Source organism: Lactuca serriola, chromosome 4 (assembly GCF_051521515.1).
Source record: "Lactuca serriola cultivar US96UC23 chromosome 4, Lser_US96UC23_V15, whole genome shotgun sequence".
Lineage (NCBI taxonomy): Eukaryota > Viridiplantae > Streptophyta > Magnoliopsida > Asterales > Asteraceae > Lactuca > Lactuca serriola.
Genome location: NC_136411.1, coordinates 382,546,817 through 382,569,233, shown reverse-complemented (window position 1 = coordinate 382,569,233; position 22,417 = coordinate 382,546,817). Strand labels below are relative to the sequence as shown.

Below are 22,417 nucleotides of genomic sequence, written 5' to 3'. Positions count from 1 at the left end.
TCATATAAATTAACAAATTAATTATTAATAATCGACCTCATATTAATTTATTAATCACATAATAAATTAACAAATCAATTATCTATTTCCAATTAATATATTAATCATATAATATATTAACAAATCATTTCCTCATAATTTCCAATTAGTTTATTAATCATATAATAATCTAATAAATCATCATCTCTCTATAAATGTCATTCTAATCAAGTTCTAGTTATGAGGGCAACCCAAAAAGGACTTTGCTTCTAATTACAAGAATATACTAATTTAGTGTTATGACAAAAGTAATCAAAACAAAAAAATCTAACAAGCAAACACAATTAATTCAATCTTATAAACAAGAATCATAATCAGAAAACATACTTGAATATTGATGTTTGCAACAGAAACACAAATACGAAATTATGTAGATTGAAGCATGCGAATTGTAGTGTCCTAAGACAGAAATTTCCCTGGTAGGGATCTGTCTAGTGGATACAATAATCAATCCAAGAAGTGATCTTGAATCTATCGAAATTTCTATGTTCCCTTCATTTTCAGAGAAAAGCGAAATTGCAAGAGAATTTATGGTGATGATTTCTGTAACCCTCCGCAAATGACAGAAAGCGTGTATTTATAGGTATTGATTATGACAGTTAGAAACTGTCAAAACCGAAAATAACCGTCATAATACCTGTCATTCAGTAATTACAAATTTAATAAAAATAAAAAATTAATTTCGTATTAAAAGTATTTAATTAATTAGGAAGACCCCAAGAGCCCCAAGGCCCAAGGCCCATCTTTTGACCATAAAATAGTCTCTTGGTATTAGCCTATTTTGAGTCCAATTAGGCTAGTCCAACACCACAAACCAAGCCCATCCATCTTAGCCCAATGCTTTATCCATATTCATGATAAACTAAAGAGGCTTAGACTTATAAGGAGGAGGTTTTTCTTTCTTGCTTCCAATGTCGGACAAGTCCCACAAAGTAAATTAGTAAATAAAGTTCCAACAATACCCTACATTTTCTATTCAAACTCTAAGAATACCCTACATTTGAATAGAAAATAAGAGAACTTTGATATTCAAATAAGGGAAGTCAGATATGACATGCATCTAAATAGGTGTTGTAAAACTTAAACCTTTCATAGTGAATACTACTTGGATCTACTTGGTGGGTAGTGAACTAGAGTCTTGAACTAACCACTTTTTATAGTAGAATAAAAACAAGAAGCATCACACGTATCATATCTAAACATAAATCATTTCTTACCGTTGTGTTCATTTCGGTCGTGAACAATCCTTTCATAAGACTTTTAGATAGCTTCACCATATCAGCTCCCAAAGATGCGACCTCACATCGATCTCACATAGGTAATGCTAATCTGGAATAATCCACACTTATTCCAAAATGAAACCTATCATCATTATTAAGAATAAAGAATTCATCCATATATCATCAATGGAAAACACAAATTAAATATCATAGAAGTGAGCATACCTTTGTGTTGGTGCTTCTTTGAGTCTTCCCCAACTAGTTGTCCTATTGAACCTAAACCATGGGATCTCCAATGTTGCAAGGTTAGGTTTCCACCATGTGATGACTCATTATGTTGGCTTTAAGCCCATTCCCCTTGATATGAAGAGAACTTGCTCTCTACTAAGGCCTTTTGTCAAGGGACCAACTATATCTCCTTTGACTTTATGTAACTAATGGAAATGATTCTATTCTTCAGCAAGTCTCTTATTGTAATATGTTTGCACCTAATGTGTCTCGACTTTCCATTCTATATCTGACTTTGTGCTCTAGTAAGAGCACCCATACTATCACAATGTATGCCAATGGCAGTAACATGTTGAGGCCATAGAGGAATACCTTCTAGGAAGCTTTTAAGCCATTCAAGTTCATCAACATCTTTATCTAAAGCAACAAGCTCTGCTTCCATTGTAGAACGAGTATTCACAGTTTACTTAGATGATTTCCAAGAGATAGCAGCTCCACCAAGTGTGAACACATATCCATTTGCGGATTTTGCCTCAGAAGTATTGGAAATCCAGTTTGCATCAAAATCTCCTTCTAGTACAGGAGGATACCTCATATAATGCAATCCATAATTCATTGTATGCTTTAAATATCGAAGCACTCTTACTAATGCATACCAATGATATTTCCCAGGATTGTGGGATTAACGACTCAATCTACTTACACTATAATCCATGTCCGGTCTAGTACAATTCATAATATACATTAAGCTACCAAGAACTTGAGTATATTCTAAATGAGCTATACTATCACCTTTATTCTTCTTAAGATGAATTGAAGGATCAAAAGGGTGACTACTGGCTTGTCATCATAGTGTCCAAACTTCTTAAGTACACTTTCAATATAATGGGACTGAGTAAGAGTATAATTATCTAGTCTTCTTTGAACTCTTACACCAAGGATCACATCTACTACTCACAAGTCCTTCATGGAAAAGGACGAGTGTAGCATTTTCTTGGTTTGATTGATCACATCCAAATTAATACCCATTATAAGCATATCATCCACATACAAGCATATGATGACACAAGCATTCTTGTATTGTTTGACATAAACACATTTATCACATTCATTAATTCTAAATCCATTAGAGAGTAATGTGTTGTCAAACTTTTCATGCCATTGCTTTGGATCCTGTTTTAGTCCATAAAGTGATCTAACTAACTTACAACTTTGTTTTCTTGACATTTAACCACAAACCCTTTCAGGTTGATTCATATATATATATATATATATATATATATATATATATATATATATATATATATCTTCATCTAGTTCACCATACAAGGAGACAGTTTTCACATCAATTTGGTGTATTTCCAAATTGTAAATGGTTGCAACTGCTACTAATGTGCAAATTGATGTAATTCTTGTAACAGGTGAATAGGTGTCGAAGAAGTCTTGACCCTCCTTTTGATGATACCCTTTAGATACTAAACGAGCTTTGTACCTCTCAATGGTGCCATCAGGTCTAAACTTCTTCTTGAATATCTATTTGTGCCCAATTGGTTTTTTTCCAAGGTGGCAAATCTACCAATTTCCAAGTGTTATTCTGCACAATGGAGTCAATCTCACTTTTGATTGCCTCTTTCCAAAAGGGATCTTGAGAAGAATCCATAGCATCCTTATAAGTTTATGGTAATTTATTCACTACATAGGTCATGTAATCAGGTCCAAAATCTTTGGCTATTTTGCCCAGTTTGCTTCTTCTAGATTCTAAGTTCTCTTCTTGAACCTTTGAAGAACTCTCTTCACTTGATTGCAAACTTTTTTCAAGAAGGGTTTCATTCAGTCCATCATCTAGAGGTCTTTTCCTAGAGCAGGTAACCTCTTTCCCTTTGTCCTTAAAAGGGAAAATATTTTCAAAGAATTCAACCTCTACTGATTCCATGATGGTTTGGTTATGGATATCATTAAAAAGTGATTTATACACAAGAAACCTATAGGCTGCACTATTCATGGCTGGGCCAAGATAGATGCAATCTATGGTTTTTGGTCCAAGTGTAGTCCTCTTAGGAAGAGGTACTTGTACCTTAGTAAGGCAACCCCACACTTTCATTCTTTTATATGAGGGTAACCTCCCTTTCCACAGATGATAGGGTCATTTATCACTTTTTTATGAGGGAGTCTATTAAGTATTGAATTTGCTGTAAGACATGCTTCTCCCCACAGATTATGTGGTGCTCCAGAAGTAACTAACATTGAATTAATCAGGTTTTTCAAAGTTCTATTCTTTCTTTTTGCCACTCCATTTTGTTGAGGAGTGTATGGAGTAGTTGTTTGATGTATAATACCATTTAAAGAATAAAATTCAGCAAAGTCTTTGGATTCATATTCTCCTCCTCGACCAGACCTTAAAATTTTGATCTTTTTGTCAAGTTGATTTTCAACTTCAGCCTTGTAATTCTTAAAAGAATTCAATGCTTCATCCGTGGTATTTAACAAATAAATATAACAATACTTGCTAAAATCATCAATAAACGAAATATAATAATTCTTTCCTCATCTTGTAGGTGTTGCTCTAAAATCACATAAATCAGAGTGGATTAAGCCAAATATTTTATTAGATTTTTCAACTGATTTATGAGGATGTTATGAAAATTTTGATTCTACACAAACCTCATATTTTATGTTTTTATCTAATGAACATTTTGGTAACATGCCAAGTTTTGCCATTCTTTGAATAGAACGAAACTTGACATGTCCCAAACGAGAATGCCACAAAAATGAAGGATCATGCATATACATAGAAGAGGGGCTAGTAGTGCCCATTATTGCATTAGCATTAACATTAGTTACATCATTGTTTGGTGCTTCGACACCATAGTACAAAGGTAAGACACTGACTTTGAAGATACCCTCACTAAGGTATCCCTTTCCAACATACATTCCACCCTTGGTGACAACAAACTTATCTGACTCAAATACAAGTTTGAATAATTTGTTACTAAGAATAGGACCAGAAATCTAATTCTTAGTAATTTCAGGAACAAGCAATACATCACATAAAACAAGTTCTTTTTCAGAAGTCAGTTGTAACTTCACTTTTCCCTTTCCTTCAACTTTTGCAGTAGAGCCATTCCCCATAAACATTGGTTCAGAATCCGAGACTTTCTGGTATGTAGAAAACATGGTTCGGGAGTTGCAAATGTGCCTTATGGATCCAGTATCAATCCACCAATCCACACAATTGCTAACCATGTTGGTTTGAATCAGAACAACAAACTGATTTGGTAATTCAACCATGTTGGTTTGACCAGAATTTCCTCCACCAGATTTACCACCATTGTTTCCATTGTTCCCTCAATTGTTTCCTCCATTATTTCCTCCTTGACCCCTCCTAAAACTGCAATCTTTGGCCTTGTGTCCATTTTTGCCACAAACATAACATGGGCCAGAATTCTTCTTGTTAGGGCCATGATTTTTGCCATCTTTGGAAGAGTTTTTGGAGCCTTGCTTCCCTTTCTTGTTGTTGTGCTTTTTCCTAGAAGTACTTTCTTCTCCAACAAAGTTTGCACTTGGTTCCAAGGAATTTGCATCAGCCTTCTCATTCAATCTGTTTTCTTCTCCCACATGAATTCTCAACACAAGTTGCTCAAAACTCATGTCATTAGTTAAGTGCTTAAGATATAGTTTGAAATTCTTCCAAGAAGGAGGAAGTTTTTCAATGATTGAACCAACAAGAAAGTTAGAGTTTATACCCATACCTTCAACTTCAAGATCATGTGCAATGACTTGAATTTCCTCCACTTGTTGGAGGATAGATTTGGTATCCACCATCTTGAAATTGATGAACTTTCCAATCATGAATTTGTTGGAACATGTCACTTCTGTTTTGTATTTCTTTTCTACTGATTCCCATATCTCTCTTGCAGTAGGAATGGTAGAGTAGATATCATAGAGGGAATCATCCAAGGCATTCAGAATATAATTTCTACAATTATATTCATTTGTGTTCCAAGTTTCCACAACCCTTTGGTGTTCTGCCAATTGGGCTGCAGAGGGTGGTCTTACTCCTTCTGCAGTGGTTACACCAGTAGGAGGAGAGGGAGAATCATCGGTGAGAACAATGGAAACATGAAGAGTTTTCAAATAAAACAACATCTTCTATTGCCATCTCCGAAAATCCGAGCCTTTGAATTTCTCAGGCTTTTCCACATGTGTTTCTATGATGGATTGTTGATCCATTCTTCCACTTTTTCATTTTTGTCTTATATTTTTATGACAAAAGTAATCAAAACAAAAATCTAACAAACAAACATAATTGATTCAAACTTATAAATAAGAATCATAATCAGAAAACATACTTGAATGTTGATGTTTGCAACAGAAACACAAATACGAAATTATGTAGATTGAGGCCTGCAAATTGCATTTTCCTAAGATAGAAATTTCCCTAGTAGGGATCTATCTAGAGGATACAACAATCAATCCAAGAAGTGATCTTGAATCTGTCGAAATTTCTATGTTCCCTTCATATTCAGAGAAAAACGAAATCGCAAGAGAATTTGTGGTGATGATTTCTGTAACCCTCCACAAATGACAGAAAGCACTAAGATGTCCTTAGAGAATAAATTGTGATATGGTTTCATAATCACTAATATAATCATAAAACAAGATACACAAATACTCTCCATCTTTTTAGATTGGAGAAACTTTTATCCTTCTGCCTAATTTGATTCTTCTTATTCGTTCTGCCTTACATTGAAACTTTTCCAATGTTTCAAAATTACACTTAAACTTGTAAGTATAACCATATTCACTAAACTTTAGTAAATCATAACGAATAGCCTTATTGATCTTTGTGGTGGACCTGACCAGTGCACAACCAAGTGTACCCGATCATATAGTCCTTCACTTGACTCACACGAACATGTGAACAAGGAATTAGTCTTAATTTTCCAAAGATGAGAAATTATCATTCATCATACAATACAAGTTGCATGATTCCAAGTTTCTATCCAACTGAAACTTAGGTGATGAGAATCTTTCCTCATTTGGTAAATTATGACACTACCACAAACGAAAGAATCAAATCCATTTTCCAATAGCTATCAATGGAATCATATAAACAACAATTTTTCACAAATGCCATTCTAAGGATATTTAAAAATAAATAAAATAAAAACTTTTCTTTATTTATGAAATTTGTGGAAAACCTTTTCCTTACAATGCAATTACAAATGAAAAACATGTTGTTATCTATTCCTAAGCAATCTATCATAACTCTCATTAGCAGCTCAAAATTCTGATCGTCACGATCAAAATCAGCTTACTCTTCTTTTAAGCTTCCTTTAATTCTCCAAAACATCAAAATGTAATTACATTACATCATGTATTAAGAATCTCCAAAAGGAATTTAATTGAGTTAGATAGTGGGCTTTGCCTGAAGTAGAGTCAAACATTTTGACTTTACCATCCTTATGATCTCTCGGGTAAATAGGGCAGCTTCGCAACCAATGCTCATTCTCTTGGCAAAAGAAACATATGGACTCTTTGGGAATGGTACACAAGACTATTTTAGACTTAGCCTTTCTCTTTAGTTTAAATCTCGATTGTGCCCTTCAAGTTTGTGACTGGGATGCCGAGGATCACAAACAAGGAGTGAATAACCATGCAAATTAGTTTGGTACACTTAATGTTACAACCACCTAATCAATATGCCGGTTAACCACACACGCTCCATTGATCTATAATTAACATCAAGCTACCCTTTGCCACACATTGTCAATCCAAGATTAGTGTGCCGGTTAACCACACACGCTCCAATAACGACTTAACAAGGTACAAAGTGCAATTTCATGGGTTAGCACCAAATTCACATTTTCCTAAAGTAACTAAGATTGGGAATTAATAAAGTTTAGTTACTTTAGCTTTATCATTATACTTTTAATGAAGGGAGAATTAGAGTATTGTCCTACCCGTTCGGCTAACGACCCTCCACCAGTCAAGGAAGCGGTGGGTGAGAGTGGACACCCATTAAACTACCATTTTATAGGCAGTAACCATATACCCCCTTATAGACCGGCTTCGTGAATGAGGCCTACTAACGGTAAGACTGACTTTGTTCTTATATATATATATATATATATATATATATATATATATATATATATATATATATATATATATATCAACTATTAATATTATAATAGTATAAGGGTTGAATTCTAACTTTTAAAATTCTAAGGGTTTAACTTGGAATTAAAGTATTCATGGGGGGGGGGGGGGCTTTACAAATTCCAAAACTTGAGGGTAAGGTCTGAAAAATTCAAAAACTTTTCAATTTCATAACATATGAGTTTAATATGGGTTTTAAAGACTTTAATGAAGAAACTCTTGAACATCCATAACTTGAGGACAAGTTATGGAGTTCATAAAACTATTTATGAGAAAATGACTCTTCAAGTTGTGTAACTTATGGCTTTAATGAAGATTTAACACAAAAAACTTTTGGTTTTCCATAACTTGAGGACAAGTTATGGAATCCATTAAAAAACACCAAAATCATCAATTCAACAAACAAGCATGTCAAAAAAAAAACTATGATCTATATTAAACTCATATGAACAAGACAATTCAAATCAAACAATTTTCATGTAATTGGCCTAACCATTAAACTAATACAAAACATGAAACTTTTGACAATTATCTTTTGAATTGGATTAGCATGAACATTAACACATAAAAAAAACAAGTTTATAAATTCAAAAACAGCTTAGGGTAATGTTCCTAGTCCAATTCCAGGCTTAAAAGTCGAAAAACTGCACTTTGGAGCACCAACTCGTCGAGTACATGAAGTAACTCGGCGAGTTGGTCAGATTTGTACTTGGACTCGACAAGTCCAAGGAAAAATGCATGCTACTCGACGAGTCTGTCAGTGGACTCGGCGAGTCCACTGTCCAGACAGCCAAAAATTTGATTTTTCAAGCAATTTGCATCAAGTATATAAGAAAACAAGCCTAGGCTCTGATACCACTGTTGGGTTTTGTATACTACAACATCCTATGGTGCACATAAAACCCTAAATACCTTGGATCTATGTTTTCACTAATTATACATGCAAATGGTTTCCAGGGCATTAAACCTATAACTAGCATGCATTTGACATAAAGCATATAAGATACTAGTTAGAGTAACATTCCTTTTATGTAGCTTGAAGTCTTGATGTATTTCGCCTTAAGAGCTTAACCTCAATAGTGTGGAAGCCACAAATGAAGTTACAACACATCAGGAACAAAGGTGGAACATGAGAGAGAATCTTCATACGCCAAAAACCATCCATATGAACTCCATGAACATCAGTCATGTTTTTGGCTATGTACTCACTTATTTATATGTAGGATTCCAAGGGTCATGGGTATAAACCAAATCCATACTCATGGGTTTTATGATCCATGGTTCATGTGGCCCAACTCTCTACATATCCATACATAAGCTTGGTCCAACATGGAGCATAAGCCTAACACATATAAATATAACTAATTATCATAATTAGTCCCCATATGTTTAATTAGTCTCTTTTGATCACTAAATTAATTCCAAATTAATTCTTGATCAATACTAATTAAAACATATGATTTCATATTAATATATTAGAACTTATAATATATTAATAAATCATATATAACCTTCTCACAAGAGTCTATCCTAACAAATTGTCCTGATGATATGCAACCCAAATGGACCATGCTACTCTCGGGTCGAGTACATACCAATAATAGTTATGGGCTTAGACATATAATCCAACAATGTTTACCAGTGCTCTTACACTATTAGATATGGATGAACCTGCTAACTAAAAGAAAGCAATGACAGGCCTTGAGGCTGCTAAATATGAGGGGGCAATGGACAATGAGATTCAGTGCATGTATGATAACCAAATATGGAACTTGGTTGATCATGTGCCTAGTCGATAGACATTCAGGTGCAAATGGATCTTCAAAAAGAAGACCGACATGGATGGGAAGGTACATGCTTACAACTCTAGGCTGGTTGCGAATGGTTTTACTCAAGCCCAAGGGATTGACTATGATGATACCTTTTCACCAGTAGCAAAGATAAAGTCTATCGGGATTATGCTTGTTATAGATGCATTTCATGATTATGAAATTTGGCAGATGGATGTTAAAACCACTTTCCTTAATGGGAAGCCATCCGAGGAAATCTACATGAGTTAGCTAGAAGGTTTTATACATGCTAAATTTCCGGATTGAGTGTGTAATCTTGATAAATCCATTTATGGATTGAAACAGGCATCTTGCAATTAGAGTCTTTGCTTCCCTAAAATAATCAAAGAGTTTGGGTTCTATATAAGTTAAGATGAGTCATGTGTATATGTCAAAGCTAGTAGGAGTATAGTGACTTTCCTAGTCTTGTATGTTGATGACATACTCCTTATAGGAAATGACATTCCAACCTTGGAGGAAGTTAAGTATTGGATTGGGAAGTGTTTTGCTATAAAGGATCTAGGGGAAGCATCATATATTCTGTGAATAATGATTCATTGGGATAGAAAGAATCATCTTATTGGTCTTAGCCAGAGTACATATTTGCATAAAATACTAAAGCGTTTCAGTATAAAGAATTCAAAAAAAGGGGAATTACCCATTCATAATACTATCAAGTTGATTAAGACTCAAAGTCCAAGTACTGAAGAAGAGATAGTTGACATGAGTCGAATCCCATATGCTTCGGATGTAGGATCGATCATGTATGCAATGACCTGTACTCGTCCTGATGTGTCTTATGCTTTGAGCATGGTTAATTGATTTCAGGGAAATCCTCCCAGAGCCCATTGGATTGCGGTGAACAATATTATTAAGTATATGTGAAGAACAAAAGACATGTTCCTAGTTCTTGGCGAAAGTGATACATTAAGAGTAAGTGGTTATAGTGATGCCAGCTTCGATATAGACCGGGACAACTTTTGTTCATAGTCTGGCTAGGTGTTCTTACTTAATAGAGGAGCGGTAACATGGAAAAGTTCCAAGCAAGACGTAGTGGGTGATTCCACGTCTGAGTCTGAGTACATTGCAGTGAGTGAAGCATCAAAGGAAGCGGCTTGGCTGAAGAACTTTATCAGAGATATCATAGTTGTTCCAACTATTCAGGAACCTATGGAACTATTCTGTGATAATGGAAGTGTGGTTGCTTTGACAAAAGAACCAAAGGGTCATGGTAGATCCAAGCATATCGACAGAAAGTACCATTACATTCGGCAACAGGTAGAACAAGTACACCTTCTGGTGAAGAGAGTATCATCAGAAGATAATGTTGCAGATCCTTTCACTAAGGCTCTAAGCAAAGTCAAACACTACCAGCATGCTATGAGCATAGGCCTCATAGACGATAGTAGTTTTAGTAGTTAGGTGATATGTTTGAAACTTGTAACAAAATAAATGTAATTGATTTGGTGCATGAACAATAGAGAATTATTTATGAGTATCTTACTGCGCTATTTAATTATTATTCTTGCGTTTCTTTTTGCATATTTACACTTCCTGAGTAATTTAAATTATTCAAACTTCCACAGTCGTTCATACTTATGGAAGTACTTAGTGAATTAAGACTGTCATGAATTGATTGTAGATTGTCGATTAAGGTTAAGACATTGCATTTTGAATTGCAACAATATTCATGAGTACTTTGAAAATAGGGATTTTAAGTATTGGATAAACTCACGCTTAGAGATTACTTCATGGATCTTGTCACAAGTAATTCTAATATGATAATATCTTCTATTCTTAAACAGATACATATAGTTCATTGTTTATAGATCAGTTATGCATTGGTTTACTCAAACACATCTCATAACTAGGTGTTATATAGGGTTATTCCATGTGTGATTTGGTGTGTGAATTGTATGACTATGTAGTCAAAGTAATTTGTTCCTTTTACCCTAACAGGAAAAATGATATCATCGGGACCCTCGATGATTTGATGTTGACTATATAGTGTTGGGCCCAGTCAGGACTAATTAATGTGTTCAATTTGAAGTCCAATCAATTATTTACAAATCGGGAAATCGGAAAACATAATTTTGGACAATAAGATTGATTTTGATCTATGGCTTGTGCTGATAAGATATCTTGAAGAATGAAGGAACAACTAATCATCTTAGGGCTAGTAGCTGATTTGAATCAGAGTTCGGCATTGGCTTTGGAAAGCACTATTTGTTGTTCATTTCAAGGTCTATACTTGCAATTGTAGTTACAGACTTATCCAAGTAGGAGACTTTTGGAATAAGGTATCTAAGCGAATAACTAAATTGATATATTCTTGATTTAGAAGCAAAGTCCTTTTTGGGTTGCCCTCAAAACTAGTATTTGAATATAATGACTTTTGGAGAGAGAGAGAGAGATTGAATTGCTAATTTATTATATGATTAATAAATTGGAATAAATAGTTTGTTAATATATTATATGATTGATATATTAATAGGAAATAATAATAATTAATTTGGAATTGATTATAAATTAAGTGAAATTAATTTTGGGATTAACTGAATTAATTATAAGTGTACGTTTGGTTATTTATTGAAAGTTGAAGCAAGAAGACTCTAGAACCCCATGGGATGGGGGTGAATGAAATTTGGCTAGGAATGACCTAGAAATTTGGTTCATAAGGTTTAGGATAAGGAGATAAGGCAGTTTGATTATTATATTAATTAATTTAGGCATTATCCCAAAAAATCTAGCTTTGGCCTCAAGTTTCCTTTAGCTATATAAACTCCTCCATGGCTCTCATTATTTCGTCCACTTCTTCTTGCCTTCATAGAGACGATATTTTGCTCAAGCCTCCTCTTTCCTCAAGTCTTCTTGCTACTAGGGTTTTGAGTACAAGCCATTATAGGCATCCATTCTTTTGGTGCTAGCTTTCGAAGATCTTGAAGAAGGATTCTACTTTGATTATTTACAATAATAATCAAAATGTATGTAACCCTAATTTTACATGAATTTCGATTTCATAGCCTCTCTCCTAGGGTTTCTTGATATCAATAGTTAGTTGCTATCAATAGAGAAAACATATATCCTTTCTAGGTTGCATATAAACTTAAGGGTTTAAGTGTTTTTCTGCCACATATAAATTTTTATAACCTAAAAAACCCATCACACACATCATCCATGCCAGAAAAATGTTCACCATTTTCTTCCAAACAAAGACATGTCAAAAAAATAAAAAAGGTTAGAGTTGTTGAAAAACTAAAAGACGTTGACTCAAAGAAAAGCTTTCCACTAGTTAAGTAGAGAAGATCCTTTCGTGGTTCTTCTACTAACATCAAACATGCTAAACTTCAACTTCCGATGACTTGTTCGGATCGATGGTGGCTGAAGCTGAACAAATGCAAGATTGAAAGTAAGAAGGGTGGGTGAACCTAAGTTTCTGCGGTGCGACTTGAAGGAGAACAAAAAAGAATGAGGTTGTAAGATCGATTGGAGAGGTAGAGATAAAGAAGAAACCTACGATCGTTAGAACCCAGAGCTACAAATCGATTCATAAGAGAAGAAGAAAGTTTCTCGAAGAAAAAAATTCACATGGATTATTCTTTCAATTTTAGCTATTAAAAAGAAAAATAAAAAACCAAATAAGCTTATTGTAACCGGTAAAACCGGCTTAAAATGTGGTATATCCATTTATTAGCCGGTAAAACACAAATACGTACCCTAAAAAGACAAAAAATAGAATCGCAAGAAACATTTTAAACCAATATATTCAACATTGTTGAACTACAATAACAATAACCTAAATCTATAAACATTCATTAACGTGTGTTGAAAAATAATTTCAAAATGATAAAAGGAGTTTGATAAACCGTTCACAGAATTTCAAATCAGTCAAAAAACAATTTACAAAATAAATCTTTAAAAATATATTATTCAATTGCAATAATTGTTAAAAAGAATTAAATAATTTAATACCATGCACCACTATTTGGTATTTTAGCGATTAGCTCTAATAAGTAATAAGTAATCAAGGACAAGTTTGACCATGGAATAGATGCTTTGGAGAGTCTAACTTTTGGTCGGTCTTCTCCATGCTTTCCTTTGTCTTCTAATCACTTCCAATTATATATATATATATATATATATATATATATATATATATATATATATATATATATATATATATATATATATATATATATATAAAAGTAAATTTATAAAATTGGAAGTTATTGAAGACAAAGGAAATATTAAAAAGTGATTAAATGAACATATTTTTTACAGGGATGAGCAAGAACTGAATCAAAAACCAAAACCGTGCCAAAAACCGCATTTACCGTTACCGCAAATTTACAGAAACCGCACCGCAAAAGTGATTATATAATTAAATTATATATTAATAATTTAATAAAATCTACCCTAATAAATAAGAATGATTTTGCCATTTGTCATTCTCTCATTCAATTGGCCACATGTCATTTTGTCATAATTTTGAGATATATTTATTTTCCACTTGTCATTTACTTCATTTTTTATTTCCAATATATCATTAATTTAGTTTCCATAAATTTAACCTACAATAATGACTATTCATTTCAAATTTCAAATTCTAAATTTTAATTTCAATTTCAAATAAATTTACAGTTTAAACCTTTGTGTTTAACATTTTGTTATAATTTACCCATTTAGTACACAAATTTGATAACTGAACACATAATTTTAATTTATTTATTTTTTGCATGTTTTTTCTCATAATTTTCAGTTATTTTGAATTTCAAATTCAAATAAAATTTTCATTTAATCGTTTATATTAACATTTTGTTTTAATTAACCCGTATAATATACGGGTCTCACAACTAGTTAAAGTATATATATAAATATATATTTGTTTATTTATTTACAATTGGAGAAATGAATTAGAGGGGAAATCTGGAAAAAAGTGGGACAGTGGGGGAAAACGAAACACCACTTCAAAACAAATTTGAAAGAAAAAGTCTATAAAACCTAAATCTAACCTAATCTTCAATCTCATACCTGAGTCGCTCTCACCTCTCGCTCATAGTCTCACGCTCAAATGGATAAACGACATCGTGTAATCGTGCATCCTTGGCTCCTCCTTGCCTCCCTCTTCGTTCATCACCTCCGCTATACCTCCTCATATCATCTTCGCCCTTCACTTTAGACTTTCTCCGCCTCCAAGCTTTAGAATCTCACCATCTGAAGTGAAGAACTTCGGCCAACACCGAAGAACTCAACAACATTAGGCGATTTCTTATGATTTCAGGTAAACATACATAATTAGATACACATTTACTTTAAGTTTTAGTACATATTTAATTTTCTTTTTGTGCTTTGATTCTTATAAGTACAAGAAGCATATGTTTCTTTTTGTAATTTAACAATCTTGTAATTGTTTATACTTCACATAAACACTGCAAATTTGTATTTGTTTATATTTAAGTCATTAACAAACTAACAATGGTGTATAAAGTTTACTATATAATGAGCTTACGAGAGGTTATAAATGTGTTTAAGTATCTAATTCTATTTTTATACCTGATTATTTCACATTATAGTTGTCTATGTGTGTAATTGTGTATGTTTTTAACAATATGGCTCTAATTATAGTATATGTTTGTTGTTTTAGAATGGCTACAAATGAAGGTGTAATAGATGTGGACGATCAAAATGATGAAGTTGAAGTCAGTTGTTTGGCAATATTTTCCATATAAGAAATGTGCTAAAAAGTCAAAATGCAAACATTGTAAAATGGTTTTAGCATGTGGAACTAGAGTTAATGGTACCTCTGAGTTAGTGAGTCATCTAAAAAATACTTGTGTAAGATCTCCCCTTTATAAAAAGAGAAAAAATGATTCAAAAAATCAATCAATCTTAAACTTCAAGCCAAAGAGACAGAAGGGGGTGAGTCTGGGGGTGAGTCTTTAATGAGAAGATGATGGGTTTAAAAATTGGTAAGGTTTTCTTTATATGTTTGAGTTCATATTTCAAGTATACTTTTATATATATATATGCTTTTTTCTTCTAGGAAACACTAGTGGAAATGATGGATTTTTGGCTAAGTTGTGGAAGTTGTGGATTTTGGCTAGTGATGTCTATTGTTTTATCGATAATTGGAAAGTGAAAAACTAAAAAAACTTTATATTTGTTTTTATTTAATCTATTGCAAGTTTATGGATTTTAGGCCAATCTAGTGGCTAATGTTGTATGCTTGTTTAAACTTGTAATTTCCTACTTTGACTTGTTGCAATTTATGTCATTTAAATGGCTACTGGCCTACTGCATATGATATTATTGGCTCTTAAGATGATAAATGAATATGGTTATTTACTTATTTCAAACAGTTGAATTTTGCTAGTTTTGGGCAATTTTAGTAATTTACGGTTTAAAACCGAAATCGCACCATTACAAACCGCAACCGCAAAAACCATACCGCAATAAACCGCACTTTGTAGTTTTACACAAATAAAACTGCATCAGTACCCTACCGCATCATGCTCACCCCTACTTTTTTAAGTAGTTTTATAATTGTATAAATTTTATTTGGTTCTATATTGATCTCTCGTGAGACTGTGTGTCTATATATCTATATATATATATATATATATATATATATATATATATATATATATATATATGAGAGAGAGGGTTCAAATAAAGAAATTAAAATGATAAAAACTATAAAAACCCTTCCTATAGAGTTTATTAACTTCATTTCTTGTAATTTCTAATAGTTATATATTTTCTAAAAATATATCTTAACTTATATAAACAGAATTTTTTATTGTTTGCCACTAAAGATCAATATTAATGAAACTTTAGGATAAAATGATTTGAAATAACATTATCCAGAGTTTAATAAACAAAAATTTTCATTAAACTTACGGATGCCGTAAAAAATATATATGAAAAATTAAAATAAATGATTAGTCTGAAATGTTTTTTAAATAAACAAGTGTAAATAAATATGAAAACATGATCATTCAGTTTTTGAAGATCAATTCTTACGGCTTTATATATATATATATATATATATATATATATATATATATATATATATATATATATATATATATATATATATATATATATATATATATAGGAGGGTTTAATTGAGAAAAAAAAATGTTGAGAATGGAGGAACCATTCTCAGCCAATCATTTAATGAGCTTAAAAAACGCACAGTGGCAAACTTGTAAATAATCCAAATACGTTAATGAGCGGTGGCAAATTTGTAAATAATCAAAAAACATTAAACCGTTAGGACACTTGAGTTATTTGATATCACGTCAAATCTCGACAGAAAAGCACAATTTCCTTCTTCGATACACCATAACACGAAAATCATTTGAAGAAGAATCGACAATAAGAAAAACATTTGCAAAAGCATCAAATAACATAAACGAAGAAAAATGTCTTCCGATAAAAACATGAACGAGACCATTTCCTCACTCTTGACAATGAAAGGTAACCATCGGCGTTTTTTCTCGAATTTTTAACGATTTCAAATCATTTCTTAAATTATCACTTGATTACTTGAAATTTCTCGTGATGTTCGAAAATTATTAGTTGATTTAGAACAAAAAACATTGTTTTCACACTGTTCATTCTTCAAAAAAGGTTGTTTACTTCAATTTTACTTGAAATTTATGATACTCGTTCATTCTCGTAACCCTCCTTCGTTATTACTTTATTTACTTGAAATTTTTGTAAGAATCATCCACGTCATCTCTTCATTTTTCATCTTTATTCAAAACTATTCTATCAAAATACAAAGGTTACTTCACATTTCGCTTATGTTTTCCTAATATCAACTACTTACCCTTACAGAAACAACACCAACAGTGAAGAATACATATAAACGAATACCAAGAACAAATCAAAAAGGTAAATAAAATATGTTTTGTTTACTTCTGAACACAAGCAAAACTAATATTCATTCGTGAATATGTATGTTATATTCACATATGAATAGAAGATAGCTTGTTGCCATACATACATTATTCAAATGTGAATACAACAAGAATGACTTATATATGTTCTATTCACATATGAATATAACAAAACATATTCATATGTGAATAAAAAAATATGAATACATATGTTTTATTCAAATATTCATTCTTGAATATGTATATTATATTCACATATGAATAGAAGATAACTTGCTGCCATACATACATTATTCAAATGTGAATACAACAAGAATGACTTATATATGTTCTATTCACATATGAATGTAACAAAACATATTCATATGTGAATAAAAAAATATGAATACATATCTTTTATTCAAATATTCATTCGTGAATATGTATGTTATATTCACATATGAATAGAAGATAGCTTGCTGCCATACATACATTATTCAAATGTGAATACAACAAGAATGACTTATATATGTTCTATTTACATATGAATATAACAAAACATATTCATATGTGAATAAAAAAATATGAATACATATGTTTTATTCAAATATTCATTCGTGAATATCAAACTCATTTACCTTCTACTTACTATTGAATGAAGGTAAGAACACTAACATTTCCGATAAAGATTCACCAACAATCAGAAAAACAAGATCAATGCAAAAGAGGAAAAATGTGAAAGGTACAAAATTCCTATCATATCTAATATATTCATATATGTATAAAAATTTTATATATTATTTATTCATATATGAATAAAATTGTATATATTTTTGTAATAAATAAATAAACGAGCATATATCATATTCATATATCAGTAACTTATTCAAATATTATATGTTTTCATTTACCAGATAAAAAAGAAACAAATGTACCAAAGAAAATAAAGCATCAAAGTAGAAAAAGTCCATCAAAAAGGAAAACTCCTAAAAAACAACAACTACAAGATTCAGATTCAGATTTTGAAAATAGTCATCCATCGAAGAAGGCAAAAAAAAGAGTCACCAATCAAAACAGACAAAAAAAAAACCAATGGTAAAAGAATTTTACTCATTGAAAAACAGATGTTCACCAGAGGCATTACTATCTATAATACTTGGGATGAGCAAAGAACAAAAAGAATCTGTAAGATCTATGGGTTTTGGAGCTTTGTTAAAAATGAAAATCACAGATATACCACTGAAGCTAGGACTTTATGTTCTTCAAAAATTTGATTTTGAGAGAATGGTGATAGATATTAAAGGAAAGGAACTGAAAGTAACAGCAGAGTCTGTTCATGACATGTTGGGCATACCAATTGGTGGAACCAAACTTACACAACTGGATCAATGGCCTAAGGATGATACAAGTTATGATGAATGGAAGCAACAATTTAAAAAAGATTCAATCATCCGACTGAGTGCAATCAAAAATGTTATTGTTTCTACCATACAAGCTGAGTTCAATTTCAAATTGAACTTCTTAGTTCTTTTTGTCAACACGTTTTGCGAGTCAACATCAATGGGAAGATGCAACATGTTTCCCTTGAGTTATATTTCAAGAAGAACAGATATCAGCAACATAGACTGGTGCAGCTATGTTTTGGACTGTCTTGTCAGAACAAAAAACTCATACATACCATACTCAGATACCAGCTTCTTTGTTGGACCTTCAGCTTTCTTGGTGGTAAGTCATTTTAATGTTTATACTCAATTTTTAATAATATTGATTATTCATAAACTAATAGCAAATATTCATATATGAATAAGAAAAATATATTTGTTAACAAATAATGCTTTACATTACTTATTCATATATGAATAAGTCATTACTTATTCATATATGAATAAGTAAAAAATAATATTACTTCTTCACATATGAATATCAATTAGTTATCATTCATGTGCAGTTGTTCTATGTTGATAACATCCACTCAGAAGCTTTGACAGTAACATGTAAACGTCCAACGATTTGTTATTGGAGTTCAGAGAATATTAGATATCGAGAGGCATTTGAACAAGAAAAATGTAAATTTGGACTTGGAGAAATAAATGAAGAATTTGTTGATGAAAAAGATGAAGGAGATACAGATCTCGAAGACAATGATTATGATAAAGATAAAGATCATTCTGTTGATGTAATTAGTTTGAACATGTTAATAATATATGATTACATTAAATTATTATATTAAATTCTAATCACATACTTCTTTTTTTACATAGGCATATGAATAAAAAAATATCAAAAATGATTAATAGTTTTGAGAGGATGAAGGAAAAGCTGAATTCAAAGCTTAATGATCCAATGACAAAGTTCCCTGAAAAGGAAAGTTTTAGAATTTTCAAAGAAAAGATGACAAATATGATTGTTGAAGAAAAAACTGAAAGCACAACACTTTTTAATTTTCCAATTAATGAAACTGGAGTTGAAGGAATCAATTTGACACCAATAATGGGTCAAAAAACAAATGATCAAACAGAAAATGAAGATAAAGAGGGAAATGGTGAAGAAGACAATGATAATGGTGCAAGTCAACCAGAAGTAGATTATTTGCTTGATTCAAATGAAGCAGATAATGAAGGAATAAAGAATGATGCAGATAAGAATAAAAGAAAAGGTGAAATTGGAGTAAAAGAGAAAGATGGAAAGAGGAATGAAAATCATAATGATGAAGAGGAAAAAGATGATCATGCTAAGGAAACAAATAATCATGAAGAGACTATTCAACAAACTGAAAATGAAAATTTGTTGGATAAAGTTGTTGACAACATTGTGGACAATGTCCTTGGAATTGGAATTTCAAGTTTAAACAGTCAAGAAGATGAAATCTGGAATCACCCTGAAATGAAAACTATTTTCGATAATATTGATATAGGTAAATTTTGTCTTACTTTTATTTTAAAAAAATATATAAAAATATCAATACACAATAACAATTTTGTTTGTTAAATTTTGACAAGGGTCACCAATGAATACAGGTAAAACTAATACTTTTGTAGAAAAGGAAAAATCAGAAGGTGTACATGAACAAGGAACAAAAGTTGAAAAAACAAAGGGAGATGATACAGGTAAATGAATGATTTAAAATATATTACAATATTTATATTGATTTTTTAATAACATTGTTTATTCATAAGTGAATAATACACTATATAAATGAATAAAAAAATAAAAAATATTCATATATGATGTATATGTTTCAGGCAAGGAAAACTCTGAAGATATAAATGAAGGAGGAACAGAAGCTAAGAACACGAAAGATGGAGGTGAAGAAAAACATACAGAAACTAAGAAAGGAAATGCAGAAGATAAAGGTAAATAGTTGAATCAACTTAATAAATTAATATAATAAGTTTTATTATTCACAAATAAATAACGCAATATAAAAAAAATTAATATTTCTTATTCATAAATAATGATATGCATTACTTATTCATAAATGAATACATTACTTATTCACATATGAATTACTTAATCACAATTCTTTATCTTTCAAGAAAGAAAAAGTCAAAAAAAAATGAAAACAAGAAAGGAGAAAAAGCTGACAAGACAAAAGGAAATAAAGGAGGTAACAATTTGGATAAACATTTCAAAATATAAACTCAAATATTATAATTAACTTACAACTATTTATATGATAAATCTCCTGGCATGCAGATACTCATCTAAGCTTTAGTCTAGGTCTCAGTCAAGATTCAGATCAAACTTCAAGTAAAAAATCTAATGAATCTTCACCAAAAAAACCACTTACAAAGAAACAAATCAAAGACGACCATCAGAAGGATGTTATCAGATTAGCAAAGAAAAATGTTCTTAATCCAAATCCAATCTCTGTATCAATTCCTATTGAAGTAGGACCATCAAAGCATGATCTGGATCAACCAAGAGAGAAGAAGCTTGCGGATGCTTTCAAATCACCTTTCAAATGCAGAATAACAGACATAAAACCCAAACTGACACATCAGGAGAGTATTGTCTGTGAATGGTTGTTCAACTTACAAGGCAATACATCATAAGTAACTTTATTTTATATACATTCATATATGATTATTATATAGATAATAATATATGACATTTTGATTATATATTTGCAGAGATGTGGTTGTCCAGACAAAATATGGTCAGATAACAGAAAGAGCAATTATGGAAAGTCTATATGCAAACACATAGATTTTTGGAGAAGTTTTATACACTTGGTCTGATTTACTTAACCACCAAGAACTGGAAAGGGATTTTGGAAATTCACCATACAAACTCTTCTTGAAAGTTGGACTTTCTGTAAGTTTATGTTCTAAACTTAATTCTTTCCTTATTCATAAATGAATACACCAATATGATGTATTCATTTATGAATATTATATTTTTTTTACAACTGAAATTCACATATGATTATACAAATATGATGTATTCTTTAACATAATTATATATATTCAACTAAAATTCACATATGATTATATTGGTTACAGACTGCTTATCTAACTTCAACATTGTCTGATGAAAGAAAGTATGAAAAATTCAAGGAGAACTTACATGAGAGTACCAATGGGTACAAAAAAATCTTGAACATAAAAGATATTGACATGGTATGTTAATTAAAGTTGTTCTTTTATATATATTTTATCAACAAAATACTTACCATTATATACATAAAAACAGGTATTCTTTCCAGTTGTTAGAAGTGCTCACATTTTTGTGATTGTCTTCAACTTAAAGAAACCGTCAATTGAAATTCTAGACAATAGTGCAGTTGAGGGGATTATGAAGGAAAATACGGAGTAATATTGAAACCTTTGGTATGTACCCAATTCACAACAACATAAAAGAACCAATTTATTACATATCTAACTTTTATTTTATTTAATGATCAGAAAAATTTCTTTGTGAGATACTTTAAAGAAATAAACCATCCAAGAGCAAATGCAATCTCAAAAGAAAGTATCAAACCCCAACGACTTGAAATGTCATGGAGAACAGTTAAAAACAAAGTTGATTGTGGGGTCTTTGCAATGAGACA

At 31.4% G+C, this 22,417-nt stretch overlaps 1 protein-coding gene across 1 annotated transcript; it reads right to left on the bottom strand.

The window, feature by feature from the left end:
• Positions 1-4,832: 4,832 nt before the first annotated feature.
• On the bottom strand, positions 4,833-5,633 carry LOC145099827 (uncharacterized). The gene has a single exon (XM_079037331.1). The coding sequence runs from the start codon at positions 5,631-5,633 to the stop codon at positions 4,833-4,835; it is 801 nt and encodes a 266-aa protein (XP_078893457.1).
• Positions 5,634-22,417: the final 16,784 nt, after the last annotated feature.

Coding starts and splice junctions, on each gene's coding strand:
- LOC145099827 (XM_079037331.1), bottom strand. CDS start 5,633: ATGTTGTTTTATTTGAAAACTCTTCATGTTTCCATTGTTCTCACCGAT.